Below are 20,079 nucleotides of genomic sequence, written 5' to 3'. Positions count from 1 at the left end.
GCCATCTTGGACACTTACAGAGGAAGCCATCAGATTAATATAACATTATATTTTAAAAACAGTTCCTGCTCTGAGACTATCTGTGTATTTAGACTACAGTCATTACTGTGACACAAAAACACCCCAAGAAAGGGAGGTGAGCTGTGACGTGCAGAGGGACAGCAGTGGTGGCACTGCCCACGTCTAACAGAAGGTATCACCTTCTTAACCTCTTCACATGGCACCTCCCTCTTTGTTCAGAGAATCTCAAGTTTCCTAGGAAAACCGGTACCTTAGATTTATTTAAGGGAGCGGCTTGCAGAAGCACTGGACTTTGGTCCAGTTGATCCCCCTGAACACAGAGGGTTTTACTGCTGATGACATTAAATGTCAGCGTGCTTAGGCCAAAGCAAAGTGTCTGAGACTCAGCCTTGGATTACCAAGGTGTGAGGAACTGGCCATAGGAAATAATTTTATTTTTATGGATGTAATTTTTCTTATCTCTTATGACATACACGTACGAGGATACCAAATCCCAATATGAAGAACTGGAGGTTTCTTTCAATTTTATACTTTGAAGCATATTCTGTGACACTCAGTATTAATAACAGTAATAATTAATACTCAGTTTCCTGCGATTTGACAGCTGTAAATCAGGTATGCTGGAAAGGTCTCTTGGCCAAACTCCTAGTAGCTACTGTGAGGTAAATCAAGAATAAACTAATAAAGATTACAGAAATATTTGTTCCTTTCTCTTTCATAATTAAGAACTAAACCCATGGCTGACCATGCCTAGTGATCCAAAGTCATGTTAGCTGGGGACAAAAAGCTCTAGTAGAACATCGGTTAACTTGAAAGTTAGGGAAACATTAGAATACTTTAGAAATGGGTAATAAATAATGCCCGTTTTGAAGGAATGAGATGGCAGGAAAGCAAAAGCCCAAGTCTAGAAGGGTTGAGCTCATATTTGGAAAAAAAAAGTATGTTTTTGCAATCTTTTCTGTAGCTATCGAGCTTTAAGACTTGACCTATTTGGAGCAGACAAATTATTATCGAACTTTACTATTACAGTTCTAAGTTTCAGGTTTTAATGACTCGGTAAGTGTGAAAGTCCCTAAGTTGAACACTTTTTATGTGTTAACTCCTTGTCCAAATCCTCATAGCTGGCAGGTAAATTCTGCCTATCCCACCCCTTTGGAGGTGGGAAAGATTAATGCTCAATCATCTATAGTAGAACATGTAGATACTGTAATACAGAAGAATGTTTTGGGTTGGGTTTTTTGGGGGGGTTTGTTGTAGGGTTGTGGTTTTTTTTTCAAAAATAGAATAAACTTGTATTTTTCTCTAGCTGTGCATAAAACAAGTTCATTCAGTGAGGTAACTTCTTACTATGCTTATTACAGTTGTCTTGAAGTTGAAATTTGCATCTGGGGAACACTTTAAAGCATATTTCTGGTCTCTCCAACAAGAAAATAGTCAAAGAAAAATAGTTGAGCAGAGCACTGAATGGCTGCCCTTTTAATGGTGAAAGGAAGGCACTGACCCACTGTTTCTATATCCCTGAAATGTGGCAGGGATATAGTTTGTCTCACACATATCTGGGAGCCAAACCCCTTTATTCTCATCCCAATTCTGTCACTCTCTGCTGTGTGCTCCTTGGAGCAGCCCGTGCTTCACCTCTCCATATTACATTAGCGGAGAACATCAGTGCTGTGAAATGTGGGTGCAAGAAACGTGACAGAGACTCTGTCAATGTGCACAGGTAGATCCATCAGATGCCTCATCACTGAGTGGGTTCACATGGCCCTTTGTCCTGTAGGCTTCTTGGGTGGAGATGATGGAGGACGTTGCCGATTGCAGTTGAGTGGTGGTTGTCTCACAGAGCTTTGGGTCTCTTGAAAGACTGAGCTGTTTCAGAGCAATCTAAATGGCTTTCTCTGCAGGACAAGGTGCAAATACATGGCTCTCCATAGCAGATGGGCATTGTGGATGTTATGAAGCTATTCTGTGCACAGACATCCGCTTCCATGTGCTCGTGAGATGGCCCTTGGAACTCCTTGGGGAAGTCCTTGACCATCTCTCTGTCCCAAAAAGGCAAAAAGCTCACACCCCCGAGGAGGAGGAGGCAGGTGCCCTTGTGTTTTCCTGCTGCTTTTCTGTTAGACCTTGTAACGCTTTTTAAATTATTGATATCACTTGAGGAGGAGGGCACGGGGAAGCAGTCACTTATTCCCACAGCTGAGAGAAGAAAGGGAGCATGTAATTGCTTGTGTTTCCGGCCCTGCTGGGCTGTAAGGTTTGCTACTTGCATATTATGGAATTTGATTTCAACAGCGGTGTGACCGCAAGGTAGTTACTGCAAACTTTTAGTTGCACAGAGAAAAGTAATGTAGGTGAGTTTACTCCTCAAAAGAAGTAGTGAGTGTGATCCCCACCGTGCTTTCCTCCATCTCGTGCACTGGGAAGGGCTTCCTTGCTGGGGGCAGCGACAGGGTGCAGCTGGATTTGCACTCTTGTCCGCAGAGCATGGGGCAGCGCACAGCACTGGTGTGACGCCAGCAATCATGAGAGTCCCCAGCAGGTCAGGAAGCAGGAGTTGTGTCCCTCCTCCAATTGCTGCGAGGTGAGGAGGTGTGGTGTAGTAGTCTGAGCAATTCTGGAGCAGGGGAATCACCTGGGAGGCTGGAGTCCCACCTGGAGGGCTATTGCGCCTCCCCGCTTTCGCTTGCAGGCATCTGCTGCCCAAGAACTTGTCCGTTTTGCAACAGAGGACAGGACCCAAGTCTGCTCCACTGGACCCTCTGAGCTTGTACCTTCATTGAGCGCAAGGACTGGGTCCTTCTAAAATTGAGACCGCTGTAAAAAATCAGAATTTCTACCTCGAATTACTTGGGTTTGCTTTCATTGCTTTACCGCCTGGAATGAACGTGTTTCGTGGATCCTGATTTTAAATTTGGGCTTGAGACAGAAGTCCTACTTCAGGACTGGGATCCAGGACAAGGCAAAGAAGAAACATTTACACTGGGAGAATGGGAAGTGATTTTAATCTGAATACAACTTGCACACAGAAAGCCAACTGTTACCTCTCAGATACAAAGAAAAATGGCACTGTTAGCTTTAAATAATGTACATTTCCAAGATGTTGCCCAGCTGTTAATCATTAACCCTGTAGCAGGTTGAAGCATAGAGACAGATGTTCCAAAAGCAGTTTTATTTCTGAAATAAAGAGAATGAAGCTATGAATTAGACAAATTAAGAAGAAATTCAAATATTTACACCCAGTTGAAACAAGATGCTGGAAAAACAGGCATGATAAAATTGCTGCAATTAAATGTAATTTAATTTATAATTCTGAAAGCATGCTCCTTCCAAAGTAGCCTTTGAGTTTTCCTTATGGAGTGCATTGTTGTGATGTATGGATTTTCCTGACTTATTATGGCATTTTAATCAACAGTTCAATGATGTGATAATATTCCTAAAGCAGAAAAATAAGTGACGTTTGTTTAGACATAATTAATGAAATATTTATGTTGCATGAGGCTGTGTGATAAAGCCTTGTTCTCTTAGTCCATTTGCTTCTGATTACATTTGTGATTTTTTTATATGACCAGACATTCTGACGCCAACTATTTTACACTGAGCAGATGTCATGTAGTAAAAATGGGTGCCAGATGCTACAAGCCACATAAGGATAATTTGTTTAAGAGCTGGCTCAGACTTTTTGCATTCAATTACACTGTATAGTGAGCCTTATACAATCATTTGGGTAATATGGCTAACTTCAGATATACATTTTAATGAATGTTGAGAGCATTCAGAACATGCATGCTACATGCAGGGTGCTCAAGGAATTAATTTATTTGTACTTAATACCCGAAAAAAATCAGATATACCCAGACAGAGTTTTTGACAGGGATCAAAAATTTAATTAATGCCATCAGCCAAATTTCCAAATTGCTCTAGGTGCTGCTGATTAGAACTCAGGGCAGGTGCAAAGTGTCTGTGTAAGTTAAAGAACAGTGGTTTTTGCTTCACTGACTGTTTTGTTCCTGCATCTTAGGATGTGAACACCTACCTGTCAGAAAACAAACTACCGAGTGTTCTACTTCTTCCTCTGATGATGAATTTGAATCCAAGCCTTCATTAACACACAAGGTAACCTTGACTTGGAAACAGAAAGATATTTCCTCAGTTGGACTGTATTTAAGATTTATCATGTGATTTTGATCCAAAACACGCCGCAATTTCTCAAAATGGGGATGGGAACGCTTTATCAGTGGAAGTTACTTGTCACACAGAGAAAAATACGTTAACACTCTTTAAGACTGATGAAAATAAAAATTTCTGTTCCGTCTTTGGATCTTTAATTCCCCCAGGTTACACCAACATTGACAGAGAAGGTCTTAATATGACAAGCAGACATGTTTCACTGAAACCACTTTGAAGCTGCATTCTTAAGTGGCCTTAATATGTAGCCCAACAAGCAAACCATTGAAAACATTAAACCAAACAGATGCAGATTTCCCTGGGGGAAATACAACTTCATTTGAGAGGCGCTACAGGCAGATTGCGTCGAAAACACTGTGTTTATCCTAATCAGCACGACTGCGTGAGGCATGGGGTTGGACACAGACCTTATATGCCGAAAGGACCAGCTGCACACTGGGGTCTCCGAGCCCTAACAAAGTTCCTGTGGCTGGCAGGAGCGGTGGGGTTAAAGCACCAGTGAACTCTTGATACTCAGCTTTGATTTGTAGAAACAGAGGTTTTATTGCCTGCATAGCTCACCAGAAATGTGTTTACCTCTTTCCTGTGGAGGGAATATCAGTAAGTGGAATTAATAGTAAGAGGTGGCCTTTTGATTTGTTGCTTTTACGGGGTGGGGAAGAAAAGGAAAGCAAAGCAAGAGGCTGCCCAGTACGCTGAAAAACACAGCCGAGCTGAAAGCTAAGTGGGGCTTTGAATGGAAACCCAGTTGCACAGCTCTAGAGGAACCGAGGTGCCACGAGGCAGAAGCGCAGCAATGTGTGGCAGCACATCCCGCCAGTGGCTCTGTGTCAGGATGCGCTGAGATGTCAGAATTCATCATTCATCTTTCCTGTTACAGGAAAAACAATCTATAGCAAGATAATATTTTGGCTAATTAAATAAAGTTGAAACAAAATGGAGAAAAGAAGGGAGACATCGGAGAAAAGTGGCCAGGAGCAGCTCCGAGCAGCGCGGGCGGCGGCAGGGGCGGGCAGGGCCTGGCGGAGGGGAAGGCAGCGCTGCCGGGGCAGCTGCCAGGAACGGGGTGAACCAGCAGCTGCCGCACGCGGGTGTTAACAGTGACTCAGTTTTGATGCACTTTCTCCGCTCAGCTTGTTTCTCTCGGCTGCCTCCTAACACCTCTTTTCATGCCAGCTCTAAATGCTATTTTGCCAGTACCACCATTTTTCACTGGCAAAACTCGGTGGGAAAAATTTTAGCGGCCTCCTGGCTTGTTAGTTTTTTAGTCGTCTCGTCTACAGCACTCATATATTCTGTCTCCTCCAAAATGGGAGAACCACAGCCTTGAAGCACTTCCAGAGAGCTTGGGTCAAGGGCAAGCTGGAGCAAGCACAGGCGATGCCCTCGGCCGGCCCTGCAGCACGTGCTGCCCCGCTTTCCCGGCAGCAGCGACAGGGGCCCAGGGAAAGGCAAAAAACCTCTGTAATGCCATAGAGGAATGGCATTGGGGAAGGTTTCACAGGGCTTCAGGTAGAGTCCTGTGATGGCTGTTTCTTTTGGATATGTCCCTCTTACTGTGTTACAAGTGATCCAAAATGAATTTTACTACGTAGCAGGTACAGCAATAGAAATGGTTTGAGTTTCCTTAAACTGGTGCTTCCCACCACCTGCGCCTGGCTTCTTCCCTGGTGAAGGTGATGTCTGCAGAAGCCATGTATAGTGGTATGTTGTATAAAGCCAACTTTGTGATTTGGACCTTTTTTTATTGATAGAGACAGTTCACACTCACTTAGCGTTGCAATAAGAGCTTGCAATGATTTAAAGTCGTTGTGGGCAAATGCATGAAGACATCCCTACATGAGTATTTTCATTTCAGTTAGGTTGCCCCAAGCACCCTGCAGTAGCTCACCTCACTTTGAGCAGGGGAGTCAGGTTAGATGATCTCCAGAGGTCTCTCGCAACCTCAATGGTTCTGTGATTCTGGAGAAGGTTTGAGGAAACCTGTGCTGGCATATTTATGCTTTGATTGTCTTTTTTTTCTCTCTCTCTTTTGTAGGCAAAAAGGACTCTTAGAAGGAGAAGGAAGCTGGAGAAGGAGACAAAGCAATTGATTAAACAAGAGGAGCTGAAGAGGCTTCACAAGGCACAGGTGAAAATGTAGCTCACAGATGTCCCGTTTGTCTCCCAGGAGTGACTAGCGAGGACGAGGGGTCCCCAGTGTGGGCTCTGCACCTCCCCTCGCTCCTCGCTGCGGCTCACTGCCTTCTGTGTGGAAATCCCCCCAAACCATCAGGAGCAGAAAGGTGTATGTGGTAGGGCCTTGCATCTCTGTATGCAATAAATCCACGTGTGCCCCAGGAGATCATCGTAATTTCGTAATTGTGCAGGAAGAACAAGAGGGAATAGGGACTGGCAATAAGAGAAGAATACACTTAAGAGGGAAAGAGGTAAAAAGGAGAAATAATATCAGCCCCTGAGAATGTAAGAAACTCAGCTATTACCCCTACGTACTACAGGAGGGTATGAAAACAGTGTGATGGTTTTTGTTCTCTCTCTGCCACAACAGTGAAAGTCAACTGTTTTCTTTCTTAATTATGCAAAGTCACTTGACTTTATACAGGCCCTGCTCTTTAGAAAATGCTGGAAAAGCCCTGACCTCTGATAGTGTTTTGTTGTTTTCAATTGCAGTTTAAAGATTTAGGAATGCACTTCTGCATGACTTGATCTCAGACTGTGTTCTCTCCCATCTCAAAAATTTCAGGTTTATCTGTTTCATTTACCACATATACATATCTATATGCATATAGATACGCACACACACACAACTTAATGGCTTATGTGGCCATTAGCAGTTTTGTCTGTGTCTGTACTATAGCATAGGGCAGAGAAATTTGAGCTAGATTTAATCTCATTAATTCAGGTTGTAATGATAATCAAGATATGGTAGTGGGGAGAGCAGGCTTTTTCTAGGCAGAGTTGTCCATCATCTTCTGTTGTATTACTCTAACAAGTGGATAGTTTTTGATGGAGCTTCCACTTGCTATTTCTGTGCCAATATTAAATTAAAAGAGAAAACTAATAAGTTGTTTTTGAGACGTGAATCTGAAATCTCCATTTTTGTAGATGTCACCGCTTTTGCAAAATGTGTTACTGAAAAGGAAAGAAACTTTGTGTTTGAATGAGACAGTGGATTTTAGAAAATGCTAATATCTAGCCATTACTATAAAATCTGTGACAGAATAAAATCCATGGGAAAGAAAAATAGTGTTGTAGTTTCATCTGGGATGGACTTAACTTTTTTGCTAGCAGCTGGTGCAGTGCTGTGTTTTGGATTTGGGATGGGGATAGTGTTGGTAGCGCACTGGTGGTTTTAGTTGTTGCTAAGCAGTGAAGGCCTTTCCTGCTCCTCACACAGCCCCGCCAGAGAGCAGGCTGGGAGGGCACAAGTTGGGAGGGGATACAGCTGGGACAGCTGACCCCAACTGACCACAGGGATACTCCATGCCGTATGACTTCATGCTCAGTACATAAAGGTGAGGGAAGAAGAAGGGGAAGACGTTCAGAGTGATAGCGTTTTTCTTCCCAAGTAACAGTTATGCGTGATGGAGCCCTGCTTTCCTGGAGATGGCTGAACAGTTGCCTGCCCGTGGGAAGCAGTGAATGAACTCCTTGTTTTGCTTTGCTTGTGTACACGGCTTTTGCTTTACTTATTAAAATGCCTTTATCTCAACCCACAAGCTTTTTCTCACTTTTAGTCTTCCGATTCCCTCCCCCATCCAAACTGGGGGGAGTAAGCAAGCAGCTGCGTGGTTCTAGCTGAGATTAAACCACGAGAAATAGTATCTTATTTAATCCAAAGTAAGAACAACTATGTTATAGTTTTGATCTAAGAATTGTAAATTATCTCAAGGTGAAATTAGATGCATATGCAACTTCTCTACCGCTTTGTGGAAATGATCAAGTCCAAACTTTTCAAACCATCTTTCATGTTTGTTAGGCTGTTTCTAAGTGCTTGGCTTGGTATTCCCTAACACAGCCTGAAATGGGAACTGCTGAGCATCTCTCTGTGACAGTATAACCTCTTAAGGTGTTTCATACCTATTATCCACATGGCACCTCCGAAAATCTTATTTAAAAGGGGGTGGACCAGTGAATGTAGAGGTCCTTCCTGAAGTGCCACTGAATTATCACTTCTTACTTATTAGACCCTTTCCTGTCTGTGTCAAAAGCTTGTGCAATATGGAAGCAAAACAAACAACAAAACCCCATGGACAACAAAATAGCTAGCAAAGCTTTCTAGCTGTAAACCTTCAATATTTATATGAGCTTTTTTCATGTAGCCTCTCAGAATACGTGCCTCTGAATGCGTAAGGTATTGACTTTTCACACCTTGCGAGACACAGAAACTTTATGATCTCTGTTTTACAACAGAAGAGATAAGATTCAGAAAAACTGAGGTTCTTTTAATACCTGTGATACTTATCCACTAAAAATGTGGATAGATACCTAGTGGAATTATTAAATTGCTTAGGCGTCTAGTACGCTCAATGACTTTGCAAATCTCACGACTCCTCTGAGACCTTTTCAAGCTGTTTCTCTAACCACTGAGACCATCTTTTGTCTCTGAATTTTCAAGCTATGTCTGTAGCTTTTATATCATTATGATTTTGCAGGCAATCCAGCGCCAACTAGAAGAATTGGAGGAAAGACAAAGAGCTCTGGAGATTTTTGGTGTCAAACTGGAGAGAGAACTAAGAGGAGAATCAGGTAAATAAAGCAGTGTGTGTTTGTTTGTTTGTTTGATGGTGGTTTTTTAACCTTTTTAAACTTTTTAAAAGCAGAGGGGTTTTAATGATTGTCATAGAAATAGAGTTCAGTGCAAAATCTGAAACGAAAGAGTAACTGGAAGAACGAAAATCATCGTTTACCCATTTCCTCAAACTCTGTTAGGTCAAGCACCTTTACACTGAGTGCTATAAATTTCTGTTGGCTACCACAGATGTGGAATTATTTGCCTTGCTATTGAACCTGAATCTACATTACACACACACACACACACCCCGCCCCCATTTTTAAAAATCCCATCTTGAGCTCAATTTCATTTTCTGGAGGGAACCAGTGAGGTTTCCAGGAGCTGTATCTCAGTTACCAAGCCAGCAGCAGCCCGTGCCTAGTAACAGAGTCCTTAATGACTTCTCCCAGAGTGTGAAATGCCATTAACAGGATTAGAGCTGGTGGCCATGCTATCGCAACAGCAGCGTGCAGGCACACAGACCTGCACCACACAGCCTTTCCCCCAGTGGGCAGAAGATAACAGGGACGTCATCCTGGCCCTGGTCGGAGGCAAGGTTTTCACTCTCCTGAACCAACCATCCCAATCACCCAGGATGTGGCATCCTCCCACCCGCCCAGCCTTACGAATGCTCCCCAGCACTCACGGGGTGGAGCTGGGGAGACCTCTTGCAGAGAGTTGGGACATCTGGGGGCTCCTGCCAGGCTCAAAACGGGGATAGGATTGTGAACGATGCATGTAAGGGACTTCAGAGGGGGCTGCGGTTCCGTGCTGAAAGGATTCTGGGGAGCTGACAGCCCGATTGCAAACGCGTCTTTATTTACCTCTGTTTTAGAAAGCTGAGCCTCGTGCTTTCATGACAGGCAGTTGTACAACACTGAAAACCTAGCTATATTTTGGCACCTGATCTTGTTGTTGTCTTAGCTAGGCAACCCAGCACAATCTCTACATGCCAGGTTTTTAAATGCCATATTTCTTAGCAGTTATCGCCCCTATTCTAACACTGAGCTAATCAGTTCAGCAAGAGATCATTTGTTCAGCCTTTTATTAACTGATTTCCTATAACTGATAGTGCCAACCTATTTCAAATGTTATTTAAAAGGCCAGCATTTTTTCTTTTTTTTTTTTCTTAAGTGAAAACATAATCATTTATCAAATGGCACTCACCTTACTGCCTGTGAGAAAGTCTGTTAAAAAGGCTTTGAGGATTTGGAGTATTAGCTTTTTTCTTCACCACTGATTTGTATAAGGGTGGATGTTTTTTGGAAATGTCAAAAATATAGAGGGACAAGAGGCTTCTAGCTCTTGGGATAGACACCGAATACTGGGATAAATGGCCTAGAGCCACCTCTTGTTTTTGCTGTTTTGACAATCGCATTTCCTAAAGAAGGCTGTCTGCCAAGAGATTGATGCTTCTCATTCTCTCCCCATCCTTAGTAATTGGATTGCCCTCATTAAGGTGAAAGTACTATTTTTTCTCCCTGTTGATTGCATGTGTGTAGGTGGCCAGTTACAAATAGGGCAGATACTGAAACGTAGGATGTTACTGTCTCTCAATAACTCTCCTGCTGCAAAAGCATGAAGCTTTAAGTTTTCCAAACAAAAATGTGAGTGCTTTGTTGCTTGTGATAACATACATGTAATGATGCAGGAATCAGTGAGTTTAATATTCTGTTCAACCTTCTTAAAAATAATGAGCATTATTGTTTAATGAATGACCAGTGTTTATTAGGTTAAGTTGTATTTAAGGAGGTCTGCACTTATGCAATTCAAGTGATTTAATAGGTATTATTAAGGTAATTAGAAAACAATCACAGTTCAGCAATAATATTGAGCTGCAAAGGTTGTGAATAACCAAATTTAGAGACAGGCCTGCAAACACTAGTCTTCAGTGACATTTACGCAACTCTCCTCTAATAATTCTGTAAGCCAGGGATGAATGGCCCCTTTGTTAGGGGCAGTTATTCATTAGCTCCTCAACTGAATTAGAAGAGAACATGCGTGGGTGCGAAACAACTGCCATAAAGACTGATGAGCAAAATGAGGCTTTGATGATCTTCTAATTGTAGTGACAACAATTCATGCATTAAGAAAAAAAAAAAAGAAATAATATCAGTCCTATGAATAATTTTTCATGCCCGTTATTTACTTTATTCTGGTTTGAAATGCCAGATAATAAATCATTGATGTACTGTTGCTTTGTTTTTCACTGACATTTGTGGAGGCTTATGGAGAACTTCTGCCTACAAGAAAATACAGAAATAAAAATCTTGAAACGTGTTTTCCACTGAAATTAGCATAACCGATCTGTTGAACTAAAAAAATCATGAAGAATGATGACAAAGAAGAAAATCTGTGTTGAGAGAATGTTAAGAAATGTCTTCATGTTTTGGAAAGTGAACAAATATCTGCACATGTTGCAGCTAATTTTTTATTTCATAAGGAGCATATCCAAGGTTTCTCAAAACTTTCGGCAGAGTCAAAAGAGATCAGTTGAAAACCTGTAAGAATAAGGACTATGAGGTTTAGCTGTTCCCAAAAGAGCGCAAACTGGCCAAGCCCCCTTTACGGTGTGACTGCTGTATGGAGGGACAGCATAGCATCACTCTGGAAAACAGAAGGTTGTGGTTTTGAGAACACTCCACAGCCTGTCATTCCCTCAAAAGTGACAAATATAGAAATTACTATGATGTAATTAGAAGAATATCTGATTTTATCCAGGTTAAAGGAGACTTGTGTAAACCAGGAGGAAAATTTTGCTTTAGCAATGCTGTAAGAAAATGCCAGTGTGGCTCCTGAAACAAACTCTTAAATTGTTTTCCCTCTAACCTTTAAAAAGATCTGTCGTACTGCGTTATGCAAAGGACTTCGTTGGCTTGTTCTGCCCTTGGAAGGCATAAAGCACTCCGTCAGACTTAAATAACAATTAACATTATTATTACAAACATTTGAAAAGCTCAGGGGAAAAATGCTCCTGGGGACACTTGGAAGTGCGTTCTGTGGGATGGAAAAGAAGGAAAAACAAGGGCTATTTTTATTTCACCTTGCATTGAGGATTTTGCTAAAATGGGTAGCATTTTTGAGAAGTGCATTACTTTTTGATTACCTCAATCAAGCTATGATACACAGTCTTTTGTTGGAGATACAGAGACTTCGAAGTTTAAAGAGGAAATGTAAAAAAAAAAAAAAAGAAAAAAGCAATAATATTTTTGCCTAATCAAGAAAACAGCAAACGGAATAGTAACCCTCTGTATGTGTGCAGGACGTATGCATGCCTGCAATTGCAATGATTTTACTGACAGTAAGATAGATCAAATTTCCGTGATAACTTCTGACGGTGGCATATGAAGACCTAAGGCTCTGAATACTAATGCTGCATGCCTGCATTGGATCTGTGAGAAGTTACCATTGACTCATCCCAGCCAGAACTGCTCCAGCAGTCACGCTGACAAGACTTTTTTTTTTTTTTTATCACTGCTTGCTGACCTGGAAGAACCCACAGGAAACATCTGTTCCTGGCAAGTTTTAATGGAATCGGGTAGAAATTGGACAAAGATTCTTCGCCCTCTCCTGCTGCTTTAATCTCACATTTCATGGTAACTTCAGATTGGGGTCAAATCCTGATGAGAAATCATAGAACCGCACCCAAGCCAGCATGGCTCCTGTCCTCGGCATGGGGGTCCATGTCATTCCTCAGACACTGGCAGGAGGTGACCTGGGGTCTCTGGGATGACAGTGCCTGGTGAAGGCATGCAAATGGGCTGGTGATCCCAAACACCCAACAGTTTCCCTCCTGCTCAGGAAGATTGCTGAAGGGCTTTGTCAGGTGAGATCATTACTGCCCCAAGGAGATGGGCTTTAAACTACTGTTCTTGAATGGAGTCAGATCCTGGCTTTGACGTTAAAGTGAGGGACAGCTGAAGCAGTAGAGGCAAGAGGGTAATCCCTGGGCTGAGAACAGAGTGCATGCCAAAATGACAACAGAAAGGCATCCGAAAGGCTGCTGAGCTGTCCAGGACTCTGGTTATCTCTCTACTTGGTAACGTAGTTTAATGATACTGTTGTAATTGTGGAGCTTGAACCTGAGACCTTTGGGCTTAAATTTCAGTGCTCAGTCTGAAATAAAGGTGCAGTCCTCTTAAAGTAGGAGAAATCACATAGGTCTTCATCCACAGAAAACAGCCAGGCTGGTTTATGGGGATGCTATGCTTGGTTATCTAGCAGTGTGATGCAAGGACTGAGGAGGAGAGCCCTGCGTTCTCCTGCCTGCCTGTGACACCTCCTGTTGCTTTGTCCCAGGTCTGGCCGACCCTGCCTACAACATGCGGTGGCAGCGTAGTAGGGTGGGCAACTACCATGTGCTGAGGCAGGAGCACGGGCTGGCTGTTGGTATTATGCTTCTGAAGGGGTCAGCCTGTCACCTAAATTGTTGCCTCAACCCGGAGTAGTGTAAGATATTTGCTTCCTACAAGTGATCGCTATTTTGTGTCAACAGAGGGCAGATGGTCAGAGCAGACATCGTGGGAGGCATGTTGGCAGTGCCATCACTGCTGCTGTAATTCTGTATCAAAAGGTGGTGGGCTGGTTTTGTTTTGTGAGAAAATGAATGGAAAATGTGAAGTGATGAGTGTGTTAAAAAGGACAGCAAGGAAAAGAAATACGTATGTGCTCTGACTTGCCACTTGAAAATACCCAGGGGTTCTTCATTGTCAAAGATTTTTCTACAGACGGCATTTTAGGAGCAGTAAAGGCCCTCACCTGGTGAGAGAGGAAGCCCTCCTCCCCCTCAGCCAGGCAGAGTCGAGCTGTGAGCTCTTCGGGAGAGAGACCATCTCGTGTTTCATGTCTGTATAATGCCTACCAGTGATGCCCTAGCGCAAAGTGTTAAAAAAACACCCAGTAATAATAGATTTGTCCTGTCCCACAGCCTTTCCTGTCATTCAAACCAGATGCAGATTTAGAGGCCAGTTGGCAAATGAATGGAAATTTGTAGAGGATTTTATTGTGTGTCTGATGCCCACTGGAAGCAGGGACAAAGTTGACACTTGCCAGCATGCACCTGCTGAAGTCTGATTGTGTTAACAGGATATCCATTTATACGAATAGTTCAGCTGCTGGAGTCCACTATCGACAGACAAACTATGTTATCAAAGGCAGAACTAAAAGGAAGACAACATGCCCATTAAAAAAGGAAAGTCCATATGATTACTAGAAAGGAAAAATTTAACTTCTGAAACAAGTGTGTTTTAAAATCTAATGCGCCTTTAACTGTAATAAACTACAACATTGAACCGAATGTAGACAGGAATGTTATACCTGTTATACCCAGACGTTACTGATGTAAGTTACATACAGCAAAAAACATCTACATTTGGACTCACCTAGGTTTACAAATGAGGACAACTTAAAGTGAACTCAAGTGGTAAGAGCATTGGAAGGAAAGCTGGTAATGCACGCTTAACTCTCCTATTTTAAACAGATTCAGGCACAAAGGATGAAACTCAGATGCTACATGAATGGTTTGAGCTGGTCCTGGAGAAGAATAAATTAATGCGTTATGAGTCTGAGCTCCTGATTATGTAAGTAAGGTTGAGCATTAGTACTAAAGATGGGGAGGGGAAAAGTGTACTCACGTTACACCTGGACACCTTGCTGCATGCTGCAGGTTGAGACTGTCGGGGAATAAACGTACCCAGAGTAGCTACAATCTGTTTTGAACACAGATTTTCAGCTGAGCCCTCCTCGTCCTTCCCTCTCATAGTGGTTCAATTATTTCAATCATATACGATGCTCTAAACCAGTATAGCATACACATGCTTTGCCTTTATATAATGTAGATCTAATGAGCACTGGGGCACGCTCTCCTGTGGAAGAAAAATAGTCTGGCCAATTTATCTCAGTTTTTATTGGACATAAGAGAAAAGATCTAGGAATTCACTACAGTGATGAAACAAGCAGATACACCTAGCAAATAAAAACCGTCCCAGATGCCGCTATTTGTGGTTGATGGAAACAATATTGGCTGTAGCTCCTTCACCTCGCCTCCTTGGAAATGCACTCAACAGTTAGGTGGAGGTGACTCTCAGCTATTTTCTCCAGTATTTCTGGACAATGTGGGAAGGTGATGAGAGCGTAGCAGTCATTACTCACCCCTGCATTTCACACCAGTGCAGGCTGCTCGTTGCCATTTATCATTTCCATATCACTCAGACAGCCCTGCGCTGTGTGCGGACCTCCAGCCCAGCCACTAGCTCTGGCTGCACCCCAGGTTCTCCCCAGCGGCGCTGATGCTGTCAGGGGCCAAACCTTTTCTTTCCCCTTTGATTGTCATTGGGTGTTGTGGTAGCAATCCTTCCTGCTCACGCTGTCTACAAAGCAGTTGAAAAAGCAAAAGCAGGCTGCTTGTATCACTGCAGGGCACAAAATGTTGTTGTCTGTGTATGTTCACATGTGTTAATTCCCTTGCCTCAGGATCCATTCCTGTGCAGAGGGCCTGGCAGGGCCCTTCATGTGTGGGAGCATTCAGTCCTTTCCAGAGTCACGTTGTGGGTGCCACTAGCAAGGCACAGCTGGTTAAAGCCTTAAGGGTTGCAATGTATGAGGGGGCTTAATCCGATACATAATGCAAAAGGTGGAAGTGGTACTTCTGGGATTGCTGTGGCAATGAGGGCACAGGCAAAGCTTTTAGCCTCGACTGCCAATGAGTAGAAAATACTGGATAAACAGAACACAGAATTTCTTGGTTGAAAAAATATTAATGTCTAGATATCTACTGAAAAAAGCTTATTCTTTAATGTACTTTTTATTGTACCTAGAGCCCAAGAGCTAGAATTGGAGGACCACCAAAGCAGGTTGGAACAAAAGCTGAGAGAGAAAATGGCCATTGATGGTAAGTGAAAGGGGAGAGCGTGCTCCAGCTCACAGTGATGGACCATGCCCATATGAGTCCCTGCTGGCTCCAAAAAGGACCAGCGTCTGAGGCTCTTCCTCCTGCGCTATTCTGCAAGTGCAGCTCAGCCAGCGAAATGCAACTTGTGAGATCTTCTCATCTGACTTCTAGTGAAGACAGCTAAGCTAACCTGCCCAGTTTTACACTGAACTGTATCAGAAGCACTCACACATGTAATTCCACTAATTGTGCTGTGCAAACAGCAACATCCAGCTAACATGTGATGATAGGCAGCAACAGAAAGTAATTTCTTCAACCACCCAAACGCAGAAGAGGTTATCTGCTTTTACGTTAACTGTAGCATTATTGGTTACTGCAGTATTTTGGAACTGCTTTTAGGTACTTGGGTTTACAGGTTGGGCTTGTCCTTTTATTTGGTATTAGAAAAGACAGCATGGGAAGGAGGAATGCAGGGGGGGTTACATCTCCTGCAACAGGATATCCCAAAACAACCTGTTGTGTTCTAAGTATGTGGATTGTAAGTCACAGCGGTTTTCAATACTTTTTCTGAAAAATACTTTCCCTTTTCTTACAGGTACTATGTTTCATGGTTGGGCTTTTTACTTTGTATAAACTAAATTTAAACTCCAGCTTAAATGTTTATATAAACAAGTTGTGCTTTTCCTACTCCTTCCAATCTAGCAAAGATCTACTCTAGATATTAGGACCCTTAAATGGCCCAAATGTAGGAGAAATTTTCCCTGAACTGTAACATGAAAAATATTAACTGCTATTGATTTCATTTGTCATTGGCTATAATATTAATTCAACCTGTACACCAACAGTTATAATGCAAAGTGGAACAACAGAGTGATCTGGATTTTAACCTCTTGTTTTGCGATCTTTTAGACAGCCTTAAAGATGAGATGGATCTGAATGAGGAGGATGAAATTTTTACTGAGATGATGAAAGTCGTTGAAGAAAGAGACAAACTCGTGTCTACCTTAGAGGAGCAAAGAGTGAAAGAAAAAGCAGAAGACCAGCACTTTGAAAGCATTATATTATCTAGAGGTTATCAACTGAGCAGGATTTAAACAGCCACATGCAAATAAACATGATTTCAGCCACATTTGTAATAATGGAGATACAGTCTTCTGAAAAATGAAGGAATTCAAATTAATATCAGTTTATTTGGGAAACATGCTGTTTTGTTATCAAAAGCTCTTAAGCAGTTCTTTTGCTCATACCGGAGTGAGTCATTTTACTACCAGCTTAAAGGATCACTGAAATACAGAACAGGACTGAATTTACCTGTCTGATGGGCATCAGGGTCTGTGAAAGGGAAATCAGAGCTCAGTTGTTTTCTTCGAATTTTGTTCCTGAGAAACATGATGACATTATTTAGTATCTTTGAGACGGTGCTGCTTCCATCTGTTTGTCTGAATCTGTATGTGGTTTTGTTAATATTTTGGCACAGCCAACCCATGTTGAACTATTTAAAGGTCAGAAAGCAAGCATCTCATTTAAAAATAAGTTTAAATTTTATTTCTGGTGGAGGAAGGGTCGTTTGACTAATAACTACATATAAGCACTCATTAAAACTACTGTAAATGCATGTAAGTAATTAATTTTCCAGGTATTTGTAAGTTTTAATGCACTGTTTATTTTTGAACAAGAAGTTAAAGCCATATTAAATCCCTACATTTTGTATAATGGCAAGGGATTATCAAAGGGGTGACTGTTGCATGCTCAAAAAAGCTTTTGTATGTCACAGATTAAGGTCTTCTCTAAAATATGCTACATGATAATTTAAAAACAGTAACAGACTAACTGCTTTACAATTGCTTGATCAAATACATCACAAATAGTATCATAGAATGTGATGAGTGATGTAGCAGTTAAAGATCTCCCTGAGAATAATTCCTCAGAAGCGTTGCAAAAAATGTTGAGTTTGTAACGTCAACATTTGATAGAAAATGTTGTTGCTATATTTAAACTACATTTATCTTGCTGATCAAGAATATATATGCATATTTTTTTGCTTAAAGGAACCATCTCCTATCTTTTTTGTACATGCATTTGTAGATACTGGCAAAGCAGGCGTGCAGAAGTTCTCCTTAGGATTTGGTGTAATTTAGGTACTTTCTTAAATCTGAGATAATTTTGCAATTTAAGATTGATAGTATTCCCAACTGTATGTATGATGCACTACATTTTCAAACCGAAAAAACAAGGAGAAACTGAAAGACTGTTTCTTTTTGAATATCATTTTACCTCGTGCTCTGAGAAGATTTGATGTTCTCATTGTTTCATGAATGGTGCTAATTTGCAGCGGTTGCCTATGGTACAGCCAAAGCTAGGAGCATTCCTGTTACAAAAGCTTTAAACTAAAAAAAGCCTCTTGGTAAGTACTTGTAGGGTAACAGACACACTGGATTCTGTCACAGTAATTTATGAATGATCTTAAGTTTTTGCTATATTGTAAAAAATTTAAAATAACCTTTCTAAAGATTAAAACAAGATTTTACTATTGACCACAGATAAATAATATACCTCTATTGGGCAAGGAATGTACTATGGTTCTGCAATATTTATGTATTTGTATTTATTTATTAGACTGTTTAAAGTGGATAAGAGTGTCTGGTTACATATTTCAGTTTGGATGTTGTCTCTGATTTTGACTGATAAATATGTATTTCTAACAGCTATGTATAGGTAAAGCTGTGTGTAATAGAGTAGATAGCTTTATCAATTTGGTAAGTAATTAGTGATAAAATATAAGTTAAGATTTTTAAACAATGTTCTCAGTTACCATAACTGGAAGGGGTACCCTTAAAACATAACATGTAGGGCTTTAACTATATAATTTGTCTCTCATCGCAGTGGAAAGACATAGCAGAATCCTTGAATGTGTTCCAAAATTACCATCAGACTTTGTTTTTTCCCTGTCATTCATAGGCTAAGCATACCTGATCTTCAGATTACATGTTTATTGAGATGGATTGCAGTGATTGATTCTTTTTTATTTTTTTTAACTAGCTGTTACTTAAGATTGACACAAAGTAGGAGCAGTCAGGGCAGCAATAAATATTTTCATTTTTGCTGTGGAGATCTGCTGGTATTTCCAGTTTTGTGCAGAAAATTTTTTGACTTTATCACTGTTCCCAGAGGCCTCATGTAATCCCGTAGAACAAGACTGTCTAGAACATCTATCACAGTTTTCTGTAGAAAATGAAGAGTCATAATGCTTTCAAGGTAGTTTTACAAAGTTTTAAAGCAAACTTTTTAGTGCTTTGCACAAGGGGGGAACTCAGCAGAAATCTCTAGTTATATCAGTCAAGGGTTGTTTTTTTCACCCCACTTTCACAATCTAAAAAGTCTTAGTGTTGCTGCTGTACAAAGAGGAAGAAGAAGGGCAGCCTCTGGCACACATGATGCTCCTAGTCCTGAGGAGGAGATTGCCCTCCTCTACCAAAGTCCAGACTGCTTGCCCAGAGGAGATGCACACACTACAGTTGGTCAGGTTCAGGTTGCTCTGAATTGTATATAAGCCCTGAGATTTTAGTTTACAGCAGATACCTGCTTGCTGTAAAACCAAATGTGAAAGGGTGCTTTCCTTTTAGCTCCAAAGATTTGAGTTCTTGAGAGTATTAGAGTCAACAGAAGCTGAGAGCCCTCAGCATTTTGTGGGCCTCAAAAATATTCTTTGCTAAAAAGATGCTTTTTTGGATGCCATGTGGTCGTAACACGTGCTCCACCCAAAACTGTGTGTCTGCTCTTAGGTGGAAAAATCTGCCAGGTTGCTGTTCCCCTGACTGATATTAAGTACCTCACAATATTATATCCAAAAATGAACAGTGCAAGTGATTTAGAAAATTAATAAACTCTTAAGTAATTTAAAGCAGGTCTTCGTATATCATGAGAGTAGAGGAGGAAGGGGGGAAAAAAAAGAGAAGCTATGTGCACTGTTCACAGGTCAATTTGATATGGTTGGCTTCTATTAGAAACGTATTTAAACACTGGTTTGGTTATGAGTCTTCTTGCTGCTCAGTCTTTTCTGTAAATTGACTCACTAACTTATAATAGATGTGTTCATTTTTAAGTCCTTGGCACTGTCATTGTTGCGTATAATGTAATGTGCTGGAATGTATTGACTATGTCTAAATGAACTAGATGTGAGCAATTTTCTATTTGAAAAAATAAAATTATA

At 41.4% G+C, this 20,079-nt stretch overlaps 1 protein-coding gene across 12 annotated transcripts in view; it reads left to right on the top strand.

Annotated features, from left to right (window-relative positions):
- MICAL2 (microtubule associated monooxygenase, calponin and LIM domain containing 2) overlaps positions 1-20,079 on the top strand; it is a 163,352-nt gene extending 143,273 nt beyond the window's left edge. For all 12 annotated transcript variants that reach the window (XM_054199191.1, XM_054199195.1, XM_054199188.1 and 9 more), the window contains 6 exons: positions 4,040-4,134; positions 6,245-6,337; positions 8,862-8,955; positions 14,460-14,559; positions 15,796-15,869; positions 16,779-20,079. In XM_054199191.1, the coding sequence (XP_054055166.1) occupies positions 4,040-4,134; positions 6,245-6,337; positions 8,862-8,955; positions 14,460-14,559; positions 15,796-15,869; positions 16,779-16,963 (641 nt within the window). In that variant the 3' untranslated portion in view covers positions 16,964-20,079. The remainder of the gene's footprint in view (positions 1-4,039; positions 4,135-6,244; positions 6,338-8,861; positions 8,956-14,459; positions 14,560-15,795; positions 15,870-16,778) is intronic.

Source organism: Rissa tridactyla, chromosome 4 (genome assembly GCF_028500815.1).
Source record: "Rissa tridactyla isolate bRisTri1 chromosome 4, bRisTri1.patW.cur.20221130, whole genome shotgun sequence".
In the NCBI taxonomy this organism is placed as follows: Eukaryota; Metazoa; Chordata; class Aves; order Charadriiformes; family Laridae; genus Rissa; species Rissa tridactyla.
The sequence above is the reverse complement of the archived record's forward strand: the minus strand, read 5'-3'. Positions and strand labels throughout refer to the sequence as shown.